The sequence below is a fragment of the Siniperca chuatsi genome, linkage group LG19 (assembly GCF_020085105.1).
Source record: "Siniperca chuatsi isolate FFG_IHB_CAS linkage group LG19, ASM2008510v1, whole genome shotgun sequence".
Classification (NCBI taxonomy): Eukaryota; Metazoa; Chordata; class Actinopteri; order Centrarchiformes; family Sinipercidae; genus Siniperca; species Siniperca chuatsi.
The window spans coordinates 20,952,098-20,974,221 of record NC_058060.1 but is presented as its reverse complement, the minus strand read 5'-3'; the positions used below and the strand labels follow the sequence as shown (position 1 = coordinate 20,974,221).

Genomic DNA, 22,124 nt, shown 5'->3' with positions numbered 1-22,124 from the left:
ATTTGGTCGTAAACCAAAGTGTTGGACAAATTAACATTCTGACCTGATTGTGGCACTAGATTAAAAGTTAAAACATCACCAAAGTCATTACAATTCTTTCTGAGGGGAACATGAATGTCTGAACCAAATATCATGGCAATTCTCACAATAGTTGTTGAGACATTTCACTCTCGACCAAAGTCATGGACTGACCAACTGACTACTGTAACATTGCCATTCCTAGAGTTGTTATGGAATGACTTAAAATCACATATTACAAATAAAACAAGAAAAACAGTACAAGCAAAACAGATTCATGTAAAAATGAACTCATATCACAAATGAAAGGGTAAAAAATATAAATCCTTCATTGAAAGACAAAAATAAACAACAATTAAATTGAAATAATCACTTCTCTCCAGTGAACAGCACTGTTCCACAGCTCCAATCTAACCAACTAATTAGAGAGGATGAGATCAGATTTAGCACAAAAAACCACCGAGCTGACTTAATGATGAAGTGTGTATGAGTGTGTGCTGTGTAGGCTGTTAAAGGAGCCGTTGTTTTCCGGCTGGAGTGGATCCCTCGATAGTGTTTGTGGAACCAGGGTGGCTCTTCCACAGAAAAAAACAAACACACACACACACTCACACATTCACAAGACCTGGTCTGTCCCGAACACACACACAGCTCTGTTCTGTTCAAGAAAACCCACACCACCTACCCCGCCAACTTCTCTCCTCTCTCTACACCCTTCCCCTTCTCTCCTTCCCTCTCTAATGAGACCCATGTGGTGCCACAAGCATTGAGACATCATTACAACATCACAGAGAGGTTTTAATGTCCAAGTATCACATGTTTCTGGGCCTCTTATAGGCAACAGGGATTGACCAATAAGTGGTACAACTATTTTTGGAAGGACCCAGACAGTTAGACATACAACATTTTTAAATGTCACCACCTTTAGTATCAAAAGGAAAAGAAGAACTAGAACTATTTTCTTTTTTGGTGCTGGAGGAACCTCACATGACTCTGGAGCTGCATTTACTGTACATCTTGATGTTTCAGAGCTGTGTTATTGTAAACCAAAATCTCCACTTGCTGAACAAGGTGTGACCAGAGGCAGGAAATTCAAACAAGAGTTCCGACTGCAGGGCATCCATTTTCTGAAGTTACTCTACTGTTGCTTTCACAAGGAAAGCGTGAAACAATCATTATCAACCTGAGGAAAGAGAGGAGTCCATTTGAAGAACACACTGTGGTTTTCATGACTTTGTAAGTGAAAGTTTTCTGAAAGCTCACAAGCTGTGACATATGCTGATGTTTTTAAAAGTAGAGAGCCAATGGAGTTGACTTTTTACTGTTTTTAATAATTACTAAAACCTGCATTAAAAGATTTTTGCACACATGGGAGCAGTGAAACAACCTGTAAACACAGCATCAACATACTATCACCTATCAGTTGTTATGGCAAATATGTTAGCAAACAGTTGCATATTTACACTTGAGCAGGTGGTGTACATCATGTTTAGAGCTTTTTTTTTTACTGGAAACAACTGCCCACATCCATGAAACAATGCTGACGAGAGCTGTGAGAATGAACCAAAACATTAAAGCTGCAGGCCTTCAAACCAAAACAATGAGCTGAAAGACACTAAAACGTTCTGTAGAGCTGAAAAGTGGGGTGATAATTCTTTGGATGTGTCACTCTGAGCAACACCATTCATACTTTACATAGTCAATTCATCCACTGATAATATAAAAACATGTATCATAGCAGCTTTAAGTTTGTTCTAGCATGACATTAATTTTCTAGCATTTTTGTAAATGGAACAAGGCCAAGTTTATTTCTGAGTCACCTTGCTACTGTATAAAGTATAGACAGTATGTATATACTTTATAACAGACCCTTGTACCATCACCTTGTTCTCTATTATTATAAAAATTATAATAAAATAATAAATAAAACATTTCTGTATGCATTAAACTGATGCTCTCTTCTTCTGACTGACTGAAAATGTATTCTATACAGCCCTCCATTGTTCTGCTGTGAGGAAATAATCACTTTTTAGGCCAAGTTAAATAAATCCACAATAGATTTCTTGGTCCTTTATAAATATTTTTAATTGTCCAATAACTCAAACCAGTGGGTGATTTGATGATGCTTGGAAAGTGACGATATCGCCCTGACAGGGCTGATTGAAGGGGAGTTCAGATTTAACTTTTAAAAACATATATATTTGATGATATTGGTGCACCAGAAAATCAAAAGCTTTGTGGGGGAAAAAACATAACAGACACCGGCACAGGGGGTGATATACCAGGCTGATACTGGCCTTTTCTATTACATATTGGAAATTCGCTAGTCAACTGGTATGATCAAAGTTACTCCCCATCAACAGACACCTCAAAAACTAGCAAAACCTTTAGTAAAACATATATTTTATTAATTTATTCAGTTTTTCAGTATGTCCTTTATGGAAATTTATCATTTTGTCATACCATAGAATAAGCCTGGTGGGTGACCCTGCCTTAGAGATCCACTACCCCCCCTAAACTTTTTATTTTACATTGAAGACTCAGTTGATCTCACAGCTGAGTGACTGACTCACTGCAAAGACAAAAAAAAACATTGAAAAAACTTCCCTTTTGCTAGCATGAAAGCTAATGATGCAAATCCAGCAAAAATACAACCACTCAGAATATACTTGCTTTCAATCACTATGTGCATCTGTGCAGCAAGGCACGCAACACTGCTGTAGCTGCACTTTGGGACTTCACCCTATTCACAAGCAGCTGACCTTCCAGTTCAATTATAAAGTTGACGTGGCTTCATGTGACTCAGCGTCCCCCCATCCCGGATGGAGACTCTCTGCTGTCAACTCCTCCAGAGCCTCATTAGAGAGCAGGAGAGATTCGTCTCACCATAAAGCAACATAACAGCCTCCCGCTCAGCAGGATAGGCTGACAAACATCCTTCAGAACAAATACACACACTCTTATATGTCTGCAGGAGCTACAGGAGGGTTTTGACGATCAGTAAAGGATTTTAAAAGTAATTTTGAAATACAGGTTTTTGTTTTCTTCACCCACTTAATTTATTTTATTTTCATCCAGTGTCTCTCACTTTCTTCATCTCTTATTATGCTGCTTTTCTCTCTGCTTAATGTGCACTTTTTCACGTGACATTAAGCAGCAAGTGTTGTAGTTGAGCCTTAGTGCCGTTTGGCTACTCAGAAGGTGATAGAGTTTCAGGTCAGGTCAGACTGATACTAATGCAGATGTTTTTGTAAAGGTTTTTTATTTAGATTACAAAATGAAATAAACATAATAAATCTGGGTTTTGTCAAGTTTATGGATGTGGCATTAAAGGGTCAGTTCACCATAATTACAAAACCCACATTTTTGTAAAGTGTTCTTATTTAGATTACAAAATATAGGGAAAAAATGAATGAGTCTCTGTTTCAAAATATAATTTCAAAGGCTATGTCACCCTGCCAAGAATACATTTTGGGGGGGAAAGGCTACATTTTCGATATCTTTTGTCATTAAAATAGTCAAGTTTATGGATATGGCATTGAAGAGTCAGTTCACCAAAATTACAAGTGATTTCTGGCCATGCAGATACTTTTGGTTTCATTTGCAGAGAGTTTCAGATATCTGCATTTTAAACTTCTTAAAATGAACTGACCCTGTAAAGGTAGATATTCGAAACCAAGAGTATCTGCCTCGTAAAGCAGGAAACCACTAGGAGTAAGAAAATGTGTTTTTTTATTTGGCCCTTTAATTCCATATCAATAAACTTCACTATTTTCATGACAAAAAAAGAAAATCAAAAATTTAGCAAGCCCCCCAAAAATGTATTCTTGGCAGAGTGAGATAGCCTTTGAAATGGTATTTTGACCATCAACAGACACATAACTCTTTATAGAAACAGAGGCTTCATTCATTTTTTTCTTTATTCTGTAATCTAAATAAGAAAACTTTACAAAAATCTGCTTTCCTGCATGCTTTATCTGTAAGTTTAACTACACACCAAACCTGAAGCTCTCATGTCACCAAGGCTAAACCACAACAATTGAAACGCTGCTTAATTTCACGTGAAACTGTGTACATTAAACAGAAAGAAAAGCTGAGGATACGAGTAGAACAAACTTGAGAGACAAATGATAAAAGGAAAATATACCAAAATGGGTGAAGAAAACAAAAATCTAAATGAAAAGAGAGGAACAGAAATAGAGAAAACTTGACCCTACCGTCCTCTACTCTGGTTCCAGTTAAACACAGACAGACAGACGGAGCTTTGCTACATCAGCGCCAGCAGCAGGAGACAGTGTGTGTGAATATGTAAACGTCAGTGAAAAACTGTATTTCCTCTCTCCCTCTCTCTCTGCCCTCTGGAGCTCACTTCTGCTTTGCTTGTCAAATGCAGGATGTGTGTGTTGTTGTGTGTGTCAACATTAAAACCATTTCCTGTGCTGTTACACTGAAACAGAGGAAGGGGAGGAGACACGGCTGGGGACTTCCTTCCCTCTTTACTCACAATACAATGATCACAGTATTCAAAAATGTATGAAGTGTGTGTGTGTGTGTGTGTGTGTGTGTGTGTGTCTCACCTTGTCCACCTCTGAATCCACTTCCATAGAGCGTGGTCTGAGCTTGATGGGCTGGTCTTTGAAGATGTCACCAAAGCCAAATCCTCGGACCTGCGGGCGGATCAAAGAGGTGAAATGACACACAATGAAACACTGAGATTTAACGCAAGATTTAAAAGGAACACTTCACCAAAAATCTCATCATTTGAGTTTCAAACACTGACCCACTGTCAGCTTAAAGAGGAGGCCCTGAATGTTTGTAGCGTGCTTCGTGGGTGGCAGCAGCTGTAGTCAGCTTGAATTCACAGTTTCAGTTTTAAGTTTGAAATGGGAACCAGAGTCACCACAACTGCAGTATAATCCACTTCTCCACTGTCTATCTGTATGCTTATACTGTTCACAAAATATGGTTGAATTCACAGCTTCCATTTGTCCCTAGCGCTGTTAGCAGTTTACATTTACCGCTAGCTGCACTGTCGACAAACACAAGCTGTGAGTTTAGCCATGTTGTTAGCCTGATAATCAGACTAAATTGCCATTTTGTTTCACTTCATTCATTCACCTTGACTGTGAAATTGTGTTCATGTTAACCGATTTCTTTGTTTTGTTTTGCCCTAACCAATCAGAAGCAAGAGACGCATCTGTTCCGACGACATCAATATGTCGATTTAAGAGTTGTTATTTCTGTAAGTTGACTTACAGCTGCATCATTTTCATCCACGATTTTTCTATTGCTGTTTTTCATAAATGTAGCTACATGTAAGTAGTGTGATTTATATATATATATTTTTTTTTAAAGAAAACTTCACTCAGGTTCCAAATTGAAAACCTTAAGCTTCAGAAGAATACAGATGGTTATGATGAGCATTTCACTGTGCAGCGGAGAGAGAGTTCGAAGCAGTCATGAAATCTCGCCTGAAGATCGACATTCAGAGCAAGGTTTTATACCATTACAACAAGGGTAAACTAAAACAGCAGGTTGTGGCTGGGATAATCAAGAGGTTTGAGTGATAACAAAAGCTGACTAGAACACAGGAAATCCCAGACAGGCTATTTAACAATACAATCTGATTCAATCTGCCGGTGGCCCATTTGACTAATCCCTTCAGCACCTACTGTATGACAATGTCATATCTTTGTCTGTGTTGGAGGGTATCTGGTAAATTTAATTCACAGGTATGGTCAGGAAAGCTTCTCGAAGGCTATCTTTCTGGATGAGTAGTTCAAAGAGTTTACATACAGTGATCTGTATAAATAGCTTCTCAAGACACCAATGACAAACAAGTAAATGACAGGTTACTTCCACAGTAGCTAGCTACTGTAGCTTTGTAGGAAGATGACTTCTCCATTCTTAACCCTGCCTACTAAGCACTGATTTGTTGACTACTTCTCCAACCGGCAGAAATAGCCTTCAGTGAGCACAACGCCATAGGTTTGAATTACCACTACCATATTGTGGCATCCTCTTCTCGACCACACTCCAGACCAACATACCGCTGTATTTTTTAAACACTTACATTTGGCCAACATATGGCGTAATGCAGCTTTTATTTGTTGCTAGCACAGTTAGCTATTTACCTTTGTCACACACAACTATATTTACTTATGTTAAGGTTGCAAATGACAAACATAAATTGCCTTAAAAATAAACAGCTAAACACGCAGAAGTTGTGTACTTGGCCATATTTTGGTAAAAAAAGTGTATTTTGGAAAATTCGGAGCATACGGTCGGATACTGGAAAGGAGTGCATTATGCTGCACAGCTACAGGAGTGGGTTGAGTTTCGATGGACATTTCAATACTCTATTTTAACTGCTTTGAATCTGAGCTGACTACACCTGTTTTCCTCCACCGTTCAATTACAAGTGTCAAGTGTTTGATACTCAAAACACAAATTTAAAAAAGAGTATTCCTTCAAAAGAAAATCATCTGATAGTAAAGGTGCTTGCAGCATTAAAATAAAATGTGAAACTTGGCAATTATAGCTGTAAAATATATATATGACCATGGTGAAGATGATTGGCAGCCTACCTCACACCAGTGGTTTTGTTTTTCAATTTTGTGCTGGAAAAACAGCACCATCTTCCTATTTTGTGTCATAAAGGAACTCTGCTGTATTACTCTGTGTTTAGGCTCACAGTGTACACGACAGGGAATAAATGTTTTTTTCAGAGCTAAAAGAGTTTCCGATCTTGGGCAGGATAATTCTTGTCTGATGATGGTCCTTAGACCGAAGCATCATAATAAGGTTACATGCAAGTGTAGACAGTGTGAAGAATTTGTTGTTTTGGTGTTTAAACAAAATGCAGTGCAGAGGAATGTCTCAAGATCAATTATTTACATCTTTCCTGCACATCATTGATTACCTTCTTGGGCTGGATTTCTCCTGACCCTGTTTCTGACCGACTGTCCCCTCCATCACTTTCACTGCCTGGGCTGTCCTTACCTACACACACACACACACACACAGAATGACATTAATTTGTTGCAGCACTCCTGCAATTACTTTTTTATATGAAATGTCATGAAAACTCAAACATCAAAAGTCATTAATATTGCACCCAGAGCAAGTTGCTTATTATTTTTTTATATGTGGGTGCCTTCCCACCATCTGATTGGCTGAGACTCACTGGAGCGGCCGCTGCGCAGCTCCTCCTGCGAGGTGTCTAAGGAGGGCGTGTCCGACTCCGCCAGGATCTCTTTGGTGAAATTGGAGGGAAACATCCCAGTCTTCCCATTAAGAAATCCCTCCCACCAGCCCTCCTCTACCTGAACACACAACACACAGTGACACACAGAGATTTACAGATACTCACACTCACAGAAACATATCTACACACAAACATGTATGAACTCATATGAAAACATCTACACATACAAAACACACTCAAACCCCAAATGTGCACTGACTCGCCAAAGGGGAAGAGTTGCGTTTATGTTCAGGTTTACGCTTAATTTTGCCTCAAGTTCACATCAGAGTGGCAGCTGAACGAACCAGAGGGGCACTAGACCTTTTGCACAGCAGACATTTTGACTTGACATAGCAGGAAAAGCACGGGTGAAACAAATTTTGTTAACAATGGCTCAGTTCCATCAAGTGTCCCAGTAAGCCATCACAGTGAGCCGGAACGCACAATACCAGGACCCTGGAAGTAGCTCAACTAAATGGAATGCAGTCGTTTTTAATGTTATCAATTACACCTGTGCTTTACTTGCTTTGACATGTCAAAATGTCTGCTGTGAAAAAGGTCTCTTGGGCTGAATAGGAAGTTATATGGTGACTCCGCACTGGCTTCCTGTGAGTCAAAGAATTTACTTTAAAATACTAATACTACACTTTTGGGCCAAAATACATTTCTGATGAGCTGCTGCATAATGAACCGTCCAGACCTCTCAGGTGGTCTGGGGGCAGGTGTGTTCACTGTCCCCAAAGTCAAAACTAAATATGGAGAAACAGCGTTCAGTTTCTATTTATCACACACCTGGAACAAACTCCCAGAAGACTTAAGGTCTGCTGAAACTCTCGGTTCTTTTAAATTGAGCCATAAAACATTTGTGTTTGCCTTTTATTTAGTTAAGTTTGGGACTATTCATTCACATCTTGCTCTGCACTGGAGCTGCACTATAATTGTTTTTTTCAGCATCATCTTTTTTCATTATTTCACTTAAATCCTGCTTGTGTGTCTTTATATATCACCTTCTGTTCCTTTTATATCTTATATCTGATTTTTTAGTATGATAATAATATTGATATTTGAGAGTTCAAAAAAATCAGATAACAAAACGTATCGGCCATTATTCTTTTTTTAACATCATAACATAACATGAACGAGGATCCTTTTAAGGTTGCAACTAACAAGTATTTTCACTGTTGATTAATCTGCCAATTATTTACTTGATTAATGATCATAATCTTCATCCTCAAAAATATTCAGTTAACTATAACTGAAGACTAAGAAAACCAACAAATATTTACACTTGAGAAGCTGTAACGGTGAATGTTTTGGCGTTTTTGCTTAAAAAAATTACTTAAATGATTAATCAATTGTCAAAATAGCTGCAGATTAATTTCCTGATAATCAACTCATAGTTTAATTATTTCAGCTCTAGATCTCTTATATTTGGTTATTAAAGAATTATGACTGAGATATAAACTTGTCAGCGCTCTCTGGTGGCAACACTACTTCTAAATTACAACAACTTTGTCATCTCTTATCATATATTTGTGCTCTCATTTTTTTTAAATCAACATATTTCATTATAAAACAAGTGATTAATGTGCTATAAATACATGTTTGTTTGTTTTGGAGGCTGATTTCTGCCGACTAGCCTAATAGGTTTATAATGAAAAGCTCCATTATGAGTCCAGTAAAATGTAATCAGTCTTACCTCTGCTATAATCTCAATGACGTCTCCTATTTTCAACTCTAGCTCATCTTCATGCTGAGGCACGTAGCTGAATGCCGCTTTACACCTCCGTTTACGGATTTGCTCTCCTGCAGTGCGCGCACACACAAACACACACACACACGGAACAAGAACACATACAAACATATTTAAGGCTTACATGTGACATAATTAGCCCACACACTTATCCATAATCCATGACTTACAGTGAGCGAACAGGTGTTCACTGACTTATTAAAAGCCCTCATGGCTGAAGACTGACAACACTGACCTTTGACCTTTCAATTAGAGGACAGTCTTAGTAACCAGCAAAGACACCAAATGCATCACACTTGCCTTGCAGTTGTTTGTCTTATACTCTTTAGCCTGCTAATTACTCTTGACTCACTCCACACCAGCTGGGGCATTGAGACGTAACCACGCAATTCCTCTTTTGTCCACAAGGTGTCAGTCCTCCTCGTGTTAAATTTGAAGGTGTTGCATGTAAGGGTGTGTATGCATGCATATGCAGTAGTGGAGGAAGTATTGAGGTCCTTTACTTAAGTAAAAGTACTAATACCACACTGTAAAACTACTCTCTAAAAGCCCTGCATTGAGAATGTTACTTAAGTAAAAGTATATAAGTATAATCAGGAAAATATACTTAAAGTAATAAGAGTAAAAGTACTCAATGCAGAAACATGTCCTCTGAGACTCCCTCCGTATTGTAGTGCAGTAGAAGTATAAAGTGGCATGAAAAAAAAGACTCAAGTAAAGAACCTCCAATTTATACTTAAGTACAGTACTTAAATGTACGAAGTTACATTCCACCACTGTGCATATGTGTGTATTGACTGCGTGTACATGTTAGACGGCAAGGAATGCTTGACCCAAATCCTTCCTCACGTTAATAGGATCTATGTTTAAGAGTGAAGACTTAAACCTGCCTAATGCCTACAATGTATGAACGTATGTGACTGTGTGTGTGTGTGTGTGTGTGTGTGTGTGTGTGTGTGTGTGTGTGAGTCGAGTACCTTTCCTGGCCGGTCGTACGCTGGAGTCGGACACGGGGCTGGCCCTTCCATTGGAAAGGTCAGACCTGGTCATGCTTGCCTGTCCTCCATCCCTCTTTCCCTCTTTCTTTATCTCCTACGAAAAGAGAGGAATGGGAGGTGATGAGTGGAGGAGGAAGAAGAGGTGAGGAAGGATGGTGGGAGGGATGGGGGTGTAGTTAGGTTCAGGTGAGAAAATGTAGGTTACAGAAACAGAAATAATGCAAGAATGAAGCAAGACAGAAAGAAGGAAAATAATTGAATGGTTTAGAGAGCATTAAAACTGCAAATACAAACAATACATCTTTGTCTAAATGGCAACTTTATTATATGATAATATAAGAGGCGAACTTCACCCGTTCATAATGATAAAAAGCTGAAAATTATGATAAGGATAACAAGGGATTCATTTTAATGTTGGATCACAAATATGACCCAAAGAAAGGTAATCCCATTTGTCAACTACATTTGAACTCAGACTAATGCACCACATGATGACAGAAAATCTGACCTACATGTTTATAATGTAATTTTTAGTAACTTTAAGCCCTTAAATTAAATAATGACAGTTTTACAGACTGAATAAGTTAATTTTGTTACTGTTAATCATGACAATACATTTTCACCGTCTTACATTACCAAGACAATTATGTGTAATTAATGTAGTGATCATCGGAAAATTAAAATGACACATTCTACTTTCTTGTCTTTTTTGGATAAATCTGACAAAATTATGAAACAAAAAAAACCAAAGTGGAACAACAAATAACTAAAATGAGAAAAAACGCTAAGAAAAATATCATCATTTAGACGAATGGACGTATTAAATTTAGTAACACCAATCAAAGTACCATGGCCTGTCAGGTTGCTCTTATTACGAAAGAAAGGGGAAATGTTTACTTGTAAAAACAATAATATTACGTTTAACATTGGACCACTAATATAATGTAGAAACGAAAGATAATCTCACATCAAACTAAAATGTACTTAAAACATGTGACTAAAATTGGACTAAAAATTACTACAAATTCTTTGTCATGACTAAAATATGTCTTCAAATAAGTCTGTGAATGACTAGAATGAAAATCCCGGGAAATAAAAGCTGTTGCATACAATTCTGAAGGTTATGAGGTTATTTGTTATGCAATAAACTTGCTTATGAATTCAATCAATGCAAATAAGGTTTGCCAGACTGTATCTCTGTTCATGAGCCACCCAGCTCGGCCCTGTACTGTGCTGCAGATGCTGCGGTGGAGCAGTAGTATTCGATGTCAGTAACCCAGGTGACCCTCGCTGTTTACCTGCAGACGACCAGCCAGAGCTTGCAAAGCTTGGACAAACACACAAGCATGAGACTCGCCCCCCTCCTTCACTGCTGCAACCTTTCCCTCTGTCCACATGACTTTTACTTGCATAAAGAATCACAAGACGCCATGCGAAACTGATCAAAGAAAAAACGGAGAGAGACAAGATAGACAAACAGAAGAATCGACAAGCCGGCAGATGGAGAGCCAACAAACAGAGATTCACATTCACACACAGAGACACAGAAAACTAGACATGATGGTTCACATCTCCCCACCACATTCACCATGACACTGTTTCATAAGCCCTGGCCTTTGGCGAACGCAGCTCAGTGAAGCATACGGGCCGGGTGTACTGACTCACAGAATCTAACCCCTCACACACACTCTGGTTGTGTTTGGCCTGGTGTGGCGTGAAAGCCTTAATGAGCCTCTGAGATCCAAAAATATCAACAAGAGAAGACGTTTCCTTGACAACTGCTGAAGCTCCATTTTAGGAGCTTTTAAGGTTGGGGACTGGACATAACGCTGAAGTAAGCTGGATTTTTGAAAAAAAAAAAAAAAAAAGGACCTGCTTTATCAACTTAAACCACAAATTTGGTACTCAACAGAGAAGACATTTACATTCTCCGCAGGAAAGAGGCCAGTTGAATTCTGAAAACAGGAAGTGACTAATTAAAACTTAAGGACAGAGTAGAAATTGTCCTTTAAACCACAACATGTGAACACAGAGAAAACTGGACTAACCAACAAAAGGTTTCTTGTCTTTCTCCTTTTCTCCATCAATCAGCTTCATCAGAGGTAATCTATTCATGTTTAAGTCATTTTACAAGCAAAAGTGCCAAAAAAAAAATGGCTGGTTCCAACTGCCCAAATGTGAATATGTACTGGTTTTGTTATGACTGTTAACTGAAAATCTTTGGGTTTCGGACTGTTCGTTGGACGCAGCAATTTGAAGATGTCACTTTGGACTGCTTGGGAAATTGTGTGGATTTTTCCCTATTTCTATACTGTGATGCATTAGGAAACCGTTACTGCCCAACACTGGCCTTAAGTTGCTGCAGAATCGGGTTCATCACTGTGAATGACAATGGCAAGCTTTCACTGTTAATGTATGGCAATATCAGTGTACACTATCTATCTATCTATCTATCTATCTATCTATCTATCTATCTATCTATCTATCTAACAGAGAGATGGTAAAAATTGGCAAAATGCTTTTAAAAAGATTTCTGTCCACTTAGCTTTCCCTGACATTTGGTGTTTTCAGTTTGTTAAGTAGGCTAATGCAGTGTTAATGTAGGAACCAGGAAAAAAAGAAGATAGACATTGATTCTGCAGTCAGAGGGCAGATGAACAGGCTCTAACTCTGCATGCCTTCATGTACTGCAAAAACAGATACAGACACATACACATTCATTCAGAAACTCACATGCACAGACACACACACACACAAACTTTTAACTTGGAGACACTGCATAAGCCAACCTACGCAAAAACCCACAGTGACCATTTGTGAGCCTACAGCTTCCCTTTTTTTATGAGTGGTGAAGGAGAGGCGGTGTTAACTAGCTGTTTGGCTTCATGAAAAGCAACAGAACATATTATTCTAAAATCCATCTGTTATGTATTAAGGCTGCTTGTTTCAAATAATTAATATATTTGAGTTTGGAACCGGGGACTAATGATGGCGTGGTTTGTAAAAGAAATCAAGGAAAGAGCTAACTCTGCTGTTCTTGGAGGCCTTTGTTACTACTTGGACCACATTCATGCTCGACTACAATTCCTCCTGAGGGGATATGGAGGTAACCCAGAGTTAAAAGGAAATCCAACTGAAAAGAGGAGAGGAAGACAACATGATTCATCATATCTGAACAGGAAACACCTGCATAATGTACACTGCAGTGTTGGTTGTGTGCGCGTGTGTTTGTCTGTGTGATGTATCAAAGCCTGACAATAAGTATGTAGTTTACACTGCACTGCTTTAATGCTAAACACTGCTTTGTGCATCCCCTCTCACCAGACCTCTGACCTTTTCTCCTAGCCACAGATAATGCAAAACAATGCAGTGCAGCACCTAACCTCCACTGTGAAGGACATGTACACTACAGCACTACAGAGGAATCTGTAACTCAGAGACATAGAGAGAGAAAAATAATGGGGAAACTAAGAGAGCTTTGCTTGTAAAAAATCCTTGTGCACAGGAACAATGATGCAAAATATTATTTCCCCTCTTTTCATACACCCTATCCTTATTGGGCAACACTGGTCATGCTGACATAGAAAGAGAGCTTTTACGCAAGCTGTAATAAAAGTTTTTCTTTTATAAAGATATGTTAACATGCACAGTGAGCCTTTTTGGTTAAAATTAGAGCTGAAACAATCTATAGATAATCAATCAACAGAAAATTAATCTGCAACCATTTTAATCGTTAAGTCATTTTTTGCAGCAAAAATGCCAAACTCCACTTGAGGATTTGCAACTTTTTCTCTGTTTTTCATATTTTTATTATACAGTATGTGTTGTATGCCATTTTTATGATCTGTACAGTATGTGTTGGACTCTGGGAAACTATAACCTGTATTTTTTTGTATTTTCTGATATTTTATAGAATATGCAATTAGTCATTTAAATAAAATAAGTTTAAATGTATGATTATGGAAGCCACTCATTTCCATTATTAAAGCACTTAAGTTAGACTTAAGTCTAATAAATGTCAAATTCAGCTTTCTGCTAAGTTTTGCAACTTTTCAGACATACGCAGTGACTTTACTTCTTAAAAGTGACAAAATCCAGCTGCTCTTCTGCACCATAAAGAATAATGTTTAGCATTTTATGTCAAATCAGAGCATGTGATTCATTTGCAGCACCTGGTTGTCTAATTCACAGAGGTCAAGGTGATTACAATATTTCCCATAAACACACACAGACTATTTTCAAACATTTCATGGACGAATTGATTAACTGAGAAAATATTCAGCAGGTTAATCAAAAATGAAAATAATCGTTAGCAGCAGCACTAATATTGTCAATAGTCTTTTAAGGTGTTGTAAGGCACTTGCAGAAATATTGGAGCTCCCTGTTCTTGAGAAACAGTATTTGAGAGCAGCTGATTGTGTTTCTAAATGCACTCTCAACAGATTTTAAAAAAGATAAGGTCAATGGCTGTACTTCCCCAGTGAAAAAAAAAGGTTTTTAGATAAGTCAGTTTAGCTAGTTGGTTGGACAAGCTTGTAGTCTCATCATATCTGTAACATCGGTTGCTTTTGTTAAATTAACCAAGTAATAACTAAGTCCAATTTGTTCATCTCAGCTGACCCTTCTCAAATTACAACTGTGAGTGGTTTGAAATTTGGACACAAACACACCTTTCAAACAACTCTTTTACTGAAAAAGTTCAGTGACCTTCACCTTAATGATGTTAGTCAGATGTCAGCCATGACTACACCGGTGGGAGCTGCTTGCATACCATCACTTCCTGCCCCCTTTTTCAACCTGTCTGTTCACATCCCCCACTTCCTACACACACACACACACATCAGCATTAAGAATTTTAATGTCACTGATTCCCATAACTGCAGTCTTGTGACAGACCAGTCTGGCATTACTGCATTACTCACAGCCTCCCCTCCACCTCTCTCTCTCTCTCTCTCTCACACACACACACACACACACACCCATGCAAACACCACTGTGAGTGAGCCTTCAGAGGCCCATTGTCCGGTTCCCTGACAGTGAATGAGAGCTGTGACATTCGGTCAGCACATATAAAGCCTGGCTGCACAGCAAAACGACCTGATAATAGACAGACTTCTTCAGCGCTGTCAAACTGTGAACGCCACCATGTCTGTTGCCCTTGGCTTGTGGCAATTTTCTACTTCCCCTCATAGTACAGTGAACAAGATACTTCCCTTTTCTCATTACGGCAAACACACTGCGCTTTCGTGGACTGACTATCAGCTGTCATGGTGGGATTGGTTGGGTCTCTGTAAATAATATTATAAAGAGTACGGTCTAGACCTGCTCTATAGGAAAAGTGCAATGAGATAACTTCTGTTATGAATTGGCGCTATATAAATAAAATTGAAGTGAATTGACTGACTTTTTGGTTTGCGTCATCTGATATATAACAGAAATCAGCCACATCAAACCTCCACACAGGTATCAAAATCAAACAAGTATGATACAATACAGCCAACTACAGCAGGGCACAGTATACTCTGCAGAGTGTTGTACTATAAACAACTGTTAAAAGTTAACCATCACATTCAGATGAGCGCAATCATTTCTCGGTACAATTAAGACATCAAATGCGAGGGGTCACGTACTAAAACCAGCCTATAACACACACACATGCATGAGCATTATAAATACCAACAAAAATAGTCCAGTCTACAAGGGATCAATAGCCTAATTTTATGCATGATCCATGATTATGAAGATACTGAAAAATAGAAATGCATGGCAAAAATTGCTTTTTGTCAATATTTTAGAGACCCCCCAAAATTTCACAAATCGTGTTTTCAGGGGAGCTCATGTCTTATTAAGGGGAGCCAAGCTCCCCCTGGCTCCCCTATAGTTCGCACCCTGCAGAAGCTCTGAATGACTGCTCATTCCTGAATCTTTACTCTCACCCCCACATGTCTAATTTACTTTGACCAGCAGACTCCCTCTGAAGATAAAAAAGGCTCATTCTAAGGTAATGAAAACACAATGATTCTTACTTTCAGGCAATTATCCACTAATGAAAACATACTTAAGAATATTTTATTCCATTTCTGCCAATAGCTCCTCCTAAATGTTACACACTGGACCTTTAAACTATTAATTGATTATCCAAATTGCTACTAATCATTTTAGTTTGGATTTATGTTTACATCTCTGCAGCTTCACAGTTCATTGAAAATACTCATGTTTAACAGTGTTTACAGCCTCGTGTTTTTGCATTCTCAACACAACTGTGGGTGTAAGGTTGGCGCAGAAAGAGGAAATCATAAGATGCACTGAATTAATAAGTCTTTTTATAAAAAAAAAAATCCTTATCTGTGTTGCTAGACAACTGCCAGCTAAGGATAGACTACCAACCAGGTCAATGGAGCTTCTGAATGTACTGAGCCTCAAGGCGCCAGTACACTTCACCAGAAGTGCTTGTCAGCTGGTCAAACTCTGCAATCCGACATTCACATCACCTTCAGGTAGTGATTGGCCAGCTGTGCAGAGGTGAGAATGGAGCCAGGGTTTGAACTTCTCTCTCTAGCTCTCTTTTTTCATTTGTTACATAACTATTTCCATCACTTTTTGTGTGTACAAATGAGTGCATCACCAGAAATGAGTTTGAGGATAGACTGTACAAAAGTGTGCGTCGTTATCCCCATTTCTATGATTCATCGCGTCTTGCCCATCTCAATGACGGTGGGCGTTTCAAATTCGAGGGTCGCCATTCGGGACAAACACTTTTGCTTTAAGACGTGGTCAGACAGCACTTTGTTTGAAGCATACCCTGGTTTTTAGGCTTCATCAGCAATTTTCACCTGCAGCATGCCTCATCTTAAAGAAAGACAGAATAAAATTAAGACTTCTGTTTGGGGTTTTCACTAAATGTGGACCATTTCCATGGGTTACATAGGAATGCAGACCACATGCATGCATCCATATATGAAAAGGTTTAGTGTACTTTGATCATGTATTGGGCCTTTAACATACAATCTGGGGACAAATTAAAATGAGTGGAGAAACATATCATATGCAGATGCTTCCATACTGGGAATCAGGGTTCACTGAATGGTTTGATAAGAATGAAAATAATGAGAATCACATGCTACAGCCTTCACAGTCACTAGATCACAACCCAGCTGAACACCTATGGGAGATTTTCTGTTCTTCCTGCATCAAAACAGCTTACTAAGATATTTTCTGTTGGTTTTTCCACTAATTTGTCACCCATCTGTATGTTGTATTTGGATATTAACAACATACAATGTTTTCTGCCCCAAAAAGAGCATGTTACTGTTACTTTGAGATTACTCACCCTAACAAAGTTATCTGGGAACAGCCCCCTGCGTCCGCCCAGCTCGCCTTCCCACCATCCTCCATCGTCCCGCCGTATGTTCACGATGATGTCACCCACCGTCAGGCTCAACTCATCGTCCTGCTGAGCCTCATAGTCAAACTCCACCACGGCCTCCACTGGGCACAAAGGGCGAGACACATAGAGAATGAGAAAGAGAGAGAGAGTGTGTTGACAATGAACGGCAAAAAAAGGTCAAACATAACAAAGGTGTCACATTCTTCTGTATTTACTCTCTGGAACATGGTTTTGATTTTGACAATTGAGCTAGTTTTATTTATTGATGCAAACCTGAAAGTGAAAGAGGAACACACATACAGTATATAAATACACACAATACAACAACAATGGACTTTTACATTAAAATGCTATTTACTCTGGCCTGCAATACTGCAAAGATAAAGCAACTCTTTACTGTAAATTTCTCTTTGGTGCAGCTCTGATTCTAATGACAGTTTCATTTCCTCAAATAAGAGCTGGTATTAAAAAAATGGCCAACTCTCAAACACACACAAAAAACCCACAGAAAAATCTGAGGGGGAGGTGGAATTACCTATTCTGTCAAACTCAAATTCAGCGTAATGTACATTTCCTCTGCACTAATTCCATCACTACAACAATGCAGTCATATTATACTCAGCCCTCTGCTGCTCTGACTTTTGCTTTCAAACAGCAAAAGGGTCTTCACTTACTAATTAAAAGGTGCTCTTTTCTTGGAAACAAATCAAAGTTATGTTTACTTTTCTCACAACACGTATTGTGTGTATCCTTGAGGTCTGCATTTCCTTGCCCCTCTGCACAATGCTATATTACACTACTAGTGGTCAAAAACTCCACAGAATACCTTTAATTACAGTCAGTTATACTTTGCCGTTCTTTTGATCGTGATTCGACCTACTGAATGCTTCTTGCAGATGACTTGCGTTAAAGGTTCACTTTTTTTTTTTTTATTGTCACATGTTCCAGTGCAGTGAAACAGTGAAATTCTTAGGTAGGTCATAGCTTCAGGCAGGCTCCAACTTTTACCAGTCAAATTAATTAGACAATGACAAGAATAAGAAATTTGAATAAGAATAAAATATGTAATGAAAATAAACAATATAAATGAGCATCTTGACATCTGTTGCGCTAACTCAAGTGTAGTATTGATAACTGTACATGGTTGCTGCACGAGGTTGTAAACAAGGTTGAACAACAAAAAATGTCTTACTGAACATAAATAAGCACTATTTGAAAAATGCACACAAAAAACAGCACGCCTTCTCTCTCTTTACCTATCTTTAAACATCACACACACCAACTCATACATTTGCACGCACACAACCACCCTGTGGCCACTGCAGCTGATAATAATTGTAAAAATATACTGAATGTCTGATAACACATACAGCTTTCTTAACCCTAACCCTTTGTGCACACACACACACACACACACTCAAAAACACACATATATTGGCTTGTCGAGGCCTGATCCTTGTCTAAACTGTGTGGGCAGCTAAAGAGGGGTGGTGCGGGGGAGTTTCAGGGCTGGGGTAACCATGGGAACAACAGTATAAAAGGGGTAGCTATGACTCAGACACACTGGCTTCCCCCCCAAAATGCTCTCTCCCTCACACACATACATGCACACAGTATATGTATAGTATAACATACACACAAAGTCACTTGTTTTTACACACCCATGCACCAACTCTCAAAATGATGACACTGGCCAGAATCAACCACAAGACCACATTTGAGAAAGCAGTTGTGTTAAAGTGGAAGGTCAGGGCTTCGCTGAGAGTTTACATCATGGGGAAGGAGGAGGACTTCCACAAGACATCAGTATTAAGCAGACAAAGCAGACGACTGTAGTCCAAGTTGGCCTGGTGCTCAGATGGGGAGGATATGATTCTGGCTTCAGATAACTAGAGAGATTAGCCATAGACGAGACAGCAACGTGGCACAAATACCATTTTCTCTTTTTTGCTCTCAGTTGTGATGTGTGTCGGGAAGTAGCAGATACCACAGGAGTGGGAGTGGAAGGTTCTTCAGTAAGGAGACGCATGTACAGTGAATCCATAGCTTGTACAGTAGCAGTCGTCTTGCAAACCACATTATAGTACATCTGAGTGGCAGAGCAGGACAACACACTGTAGTCCACCCTTCCACATCAGTCAACAACACATACACTACTGAAGAAGACAACAGTTTGTGGCTCTACCCAGAACGCACATCACTGAGTGCAAAGAAGGGTGCAAGTTAAAAGTGACACGAAGTTAACGCCAAATGGGCTCTGGAGAGGAGCTCTGTCTGGTGTGAAGCTATGCAGAAAGAGTGGAAACTGAGCCTCGCAATAGACTCGCACTGGATGTGACTTTACAGCGCAAACAGCCTCCATTTATTGTCTATATGATGTACGACACAGCATGATGGGATAGATGCAAACACAATGCACCTATAAAATTTGAAAGAAATGTAATGATCTGCAAAGCAATATGACAGTCACACAAAGGAAACTCATTCTTACATAAAGCCAGTAATGCTGCATAAATTAATTGATAAGTAACTGATATGTTAATATTAAATTATAAGTCTGGTAATATTCTATATTGTTTTTATTGTCAACAAATCCCATGATAACCATCAATGAACTGATCTATAAAACAAGTATTGTCTGTGTATCCAAAGCCATTGTTGTCCAAAAAACAATTAAAAACACATCAGTGAGCCACATTGTTGCACTGGGTGACATGGTCATTTATTACCATGAACACACACACACTGTAGTTTATTTTGTCAATCCCACATACACCGCCCTGCTGCTTTAAATACTCACTCGAGCACCACATCCGCCGCTGAAAATATCCCCCAAGAAATACATCATACTCCTGTTTGAGTAATGTCTGCAAAAAAAGACCCCATTTACACCTGGTATAAACATGCTTCCTCAGCAAAGGATATAAAGGTAGAGCCCATACAATAGCGTCACATCCCTACATTGCATGTAAAGATTCGATCACAAAGTGGGCAGACTCTAGATAACAAATGCTTATCAAATACCAGCAAAGGCACATGATTAGATGTCATTGCAGACACAGATGGCATGTTAATATCAGGTGTAGGTGGGCTAACAATGCCAAAACAACAGAGAATGGACCCAAGTCTGCAGCTCTAAGAAGAAATAAGTCTCTTTTAGCTCATTGTTGTGATTTTATGGCCTGCTCATTTACTGTAGCTAACATATCCCCCATGTTTCCAGCAATAAAAAGTTATCTGTGCAGTACTAAATGACAAAGTTAGTGACTAGCTGGTGAAGAAAGTCAAATATTTATCAGCTAAAAAGCCAGATATTTTTCTCAGGAGTTGGTGGAGTCTGAAACAGAGCTAAAGGAGGGGGAATAATGGAGTGTACATTCATCAGACAGACACATGTTGCTTGATGGCTGCATAATGTAGCTATATTGCTAACACGTAGGCTACAATGCTTGCTAAAGAGTGCTAATAAGTTTGGATAAAACGTGGAAGAAAGTAGCAGAAATTGTTTGGACCTTACTAAGAGACCTAACTCTCAGATGTAATAAAACTAAAAATTAGTTTAATTTTTTCTTACTCACCCACTTTCCCACCAACACATCCAACTGTAGCCTGATAGCCGGCTAGCTAGCTAGCTTAGTTTCAAGAATATAGTCTACAAATATATGAACTATATTTGAGTTAAATTAATTAAAAAACAGGTCTGCATTTACAACTAATGTTAAACAAACAAGATGCTTAACCAAACTTGCATATAGAGCTGTGACAGTCGATTAATTAGTCGATCAAAAGCAAATTACTTTGCAACTATTTTGCTAATCGATTAATCGTTTGAGTTATTTTTCAAGCAAAAATCCCAAACATTTGCTGGTTCCAGCTTCTCAAATATGATAGGATATGCTGCTTGTTTGTATCATATATGCTGGTAAATGGTGTATGAAATAAGATTAAACTAGCAGAACACCACTTAGGGCTTTGGAAAGCTGCGTTTTTCCACTACTTTCTGATATTTCACAGTTGATGATCAAAATAATCGCTAGTTGCAGCCGTACTCGCATAGCCTACACGTAAACATGTTGGTGGTAATACATGGTGGCTAAAAATGACAGATGGGAGGCCTTGAGAAGACAAGAGAAATATTTGAAAATTTGCAGACAAAACAAAACTCCCACTCAAGTGGTCAAGAAACACACATACAGGAACTGAGAGCGTCCTCCGAACAGCTGCAGTTAGTTTAGATAAGGGGAAACTGCACATACAGACACACTGAACTCTGCAAAGCCATGCTGACATTTCACTGGTTTACAGCGGACCTGTGTTTAGTTGTGGGTCTGTTGCTGTCGCTGATGATGTCAAGAACAGCTGCCGTTAAAACATTCATGCTAGACTGCAGCCCACTGGAAGTCAAAGCCACCCACTCCAACTGTGGATCAGTTCACAGACTTCAGCAAATCCTCCCACATTAAAGGAAAATTCCAACCATTCTCTGCTCATTTTTAAGTTATTTTGTGATTTACTCTACTCCCTCAACCTGCATTGTCTATTTCTAATTCCCAGCACGCCTTTTGACAACACCCAGATAAGGACTTTGTGTATTCATCTTTGGGTTTTCGATGTAGGTGGAGAAAGCAATGGTGACAGCAAAAGCGAGAAAGAGTGTGAAAGTTTTTCAGTTGCGGGAGAGAAAAGTACCACAGTTTTACACACATTGTGTCACACATTGTG

The 22,124-nt window shown here is 38.9% G+C and overlaps 1 protein-coding gene across 5 annotated transcripts in view; it reads right to left on the bottom strand.

Moving 5' to 3' along the window:
• The window catches only part of sh3kbp1 (SH3-domain kinase binding protein 1), a 39,251-nt gene that overhangs the window by 10,728 nt on the left and 6,399 nt on the right, over nt 1-22,124 (bottom strand). For all 5 annotated transcript variants that reach the window (XM_044176527.1, XM_044176526.1, XM_044176523.1 and 2 more), the window contains 6 exons: nt 17,346-17,503; nt 9,995-10,109; nt 8,964-9,070; nt 7,205-7,343; nt 6,941-7,020; nt 4,596-4,685 (listed from right to left, as the gene is read on the bottom strand). In XM_044176527.1, the coding sequence (XP_044032462.1) occupies nt 4,596-4,685; nt 6,941-7,020; nt 7,205-7,343; nt 8,964-9,070; nt 9,995-10,109; nt 17,346-17,503 (689 nt within the window). The remainder of the gene's footprint in view (nt 1-4,595; nt 4,686-6,940; nt 7,021-7,204; nt 7,344-8,963; nt 9,071-9,994; nt 10,110-17,345; nt 17,504-22,124) is intronic.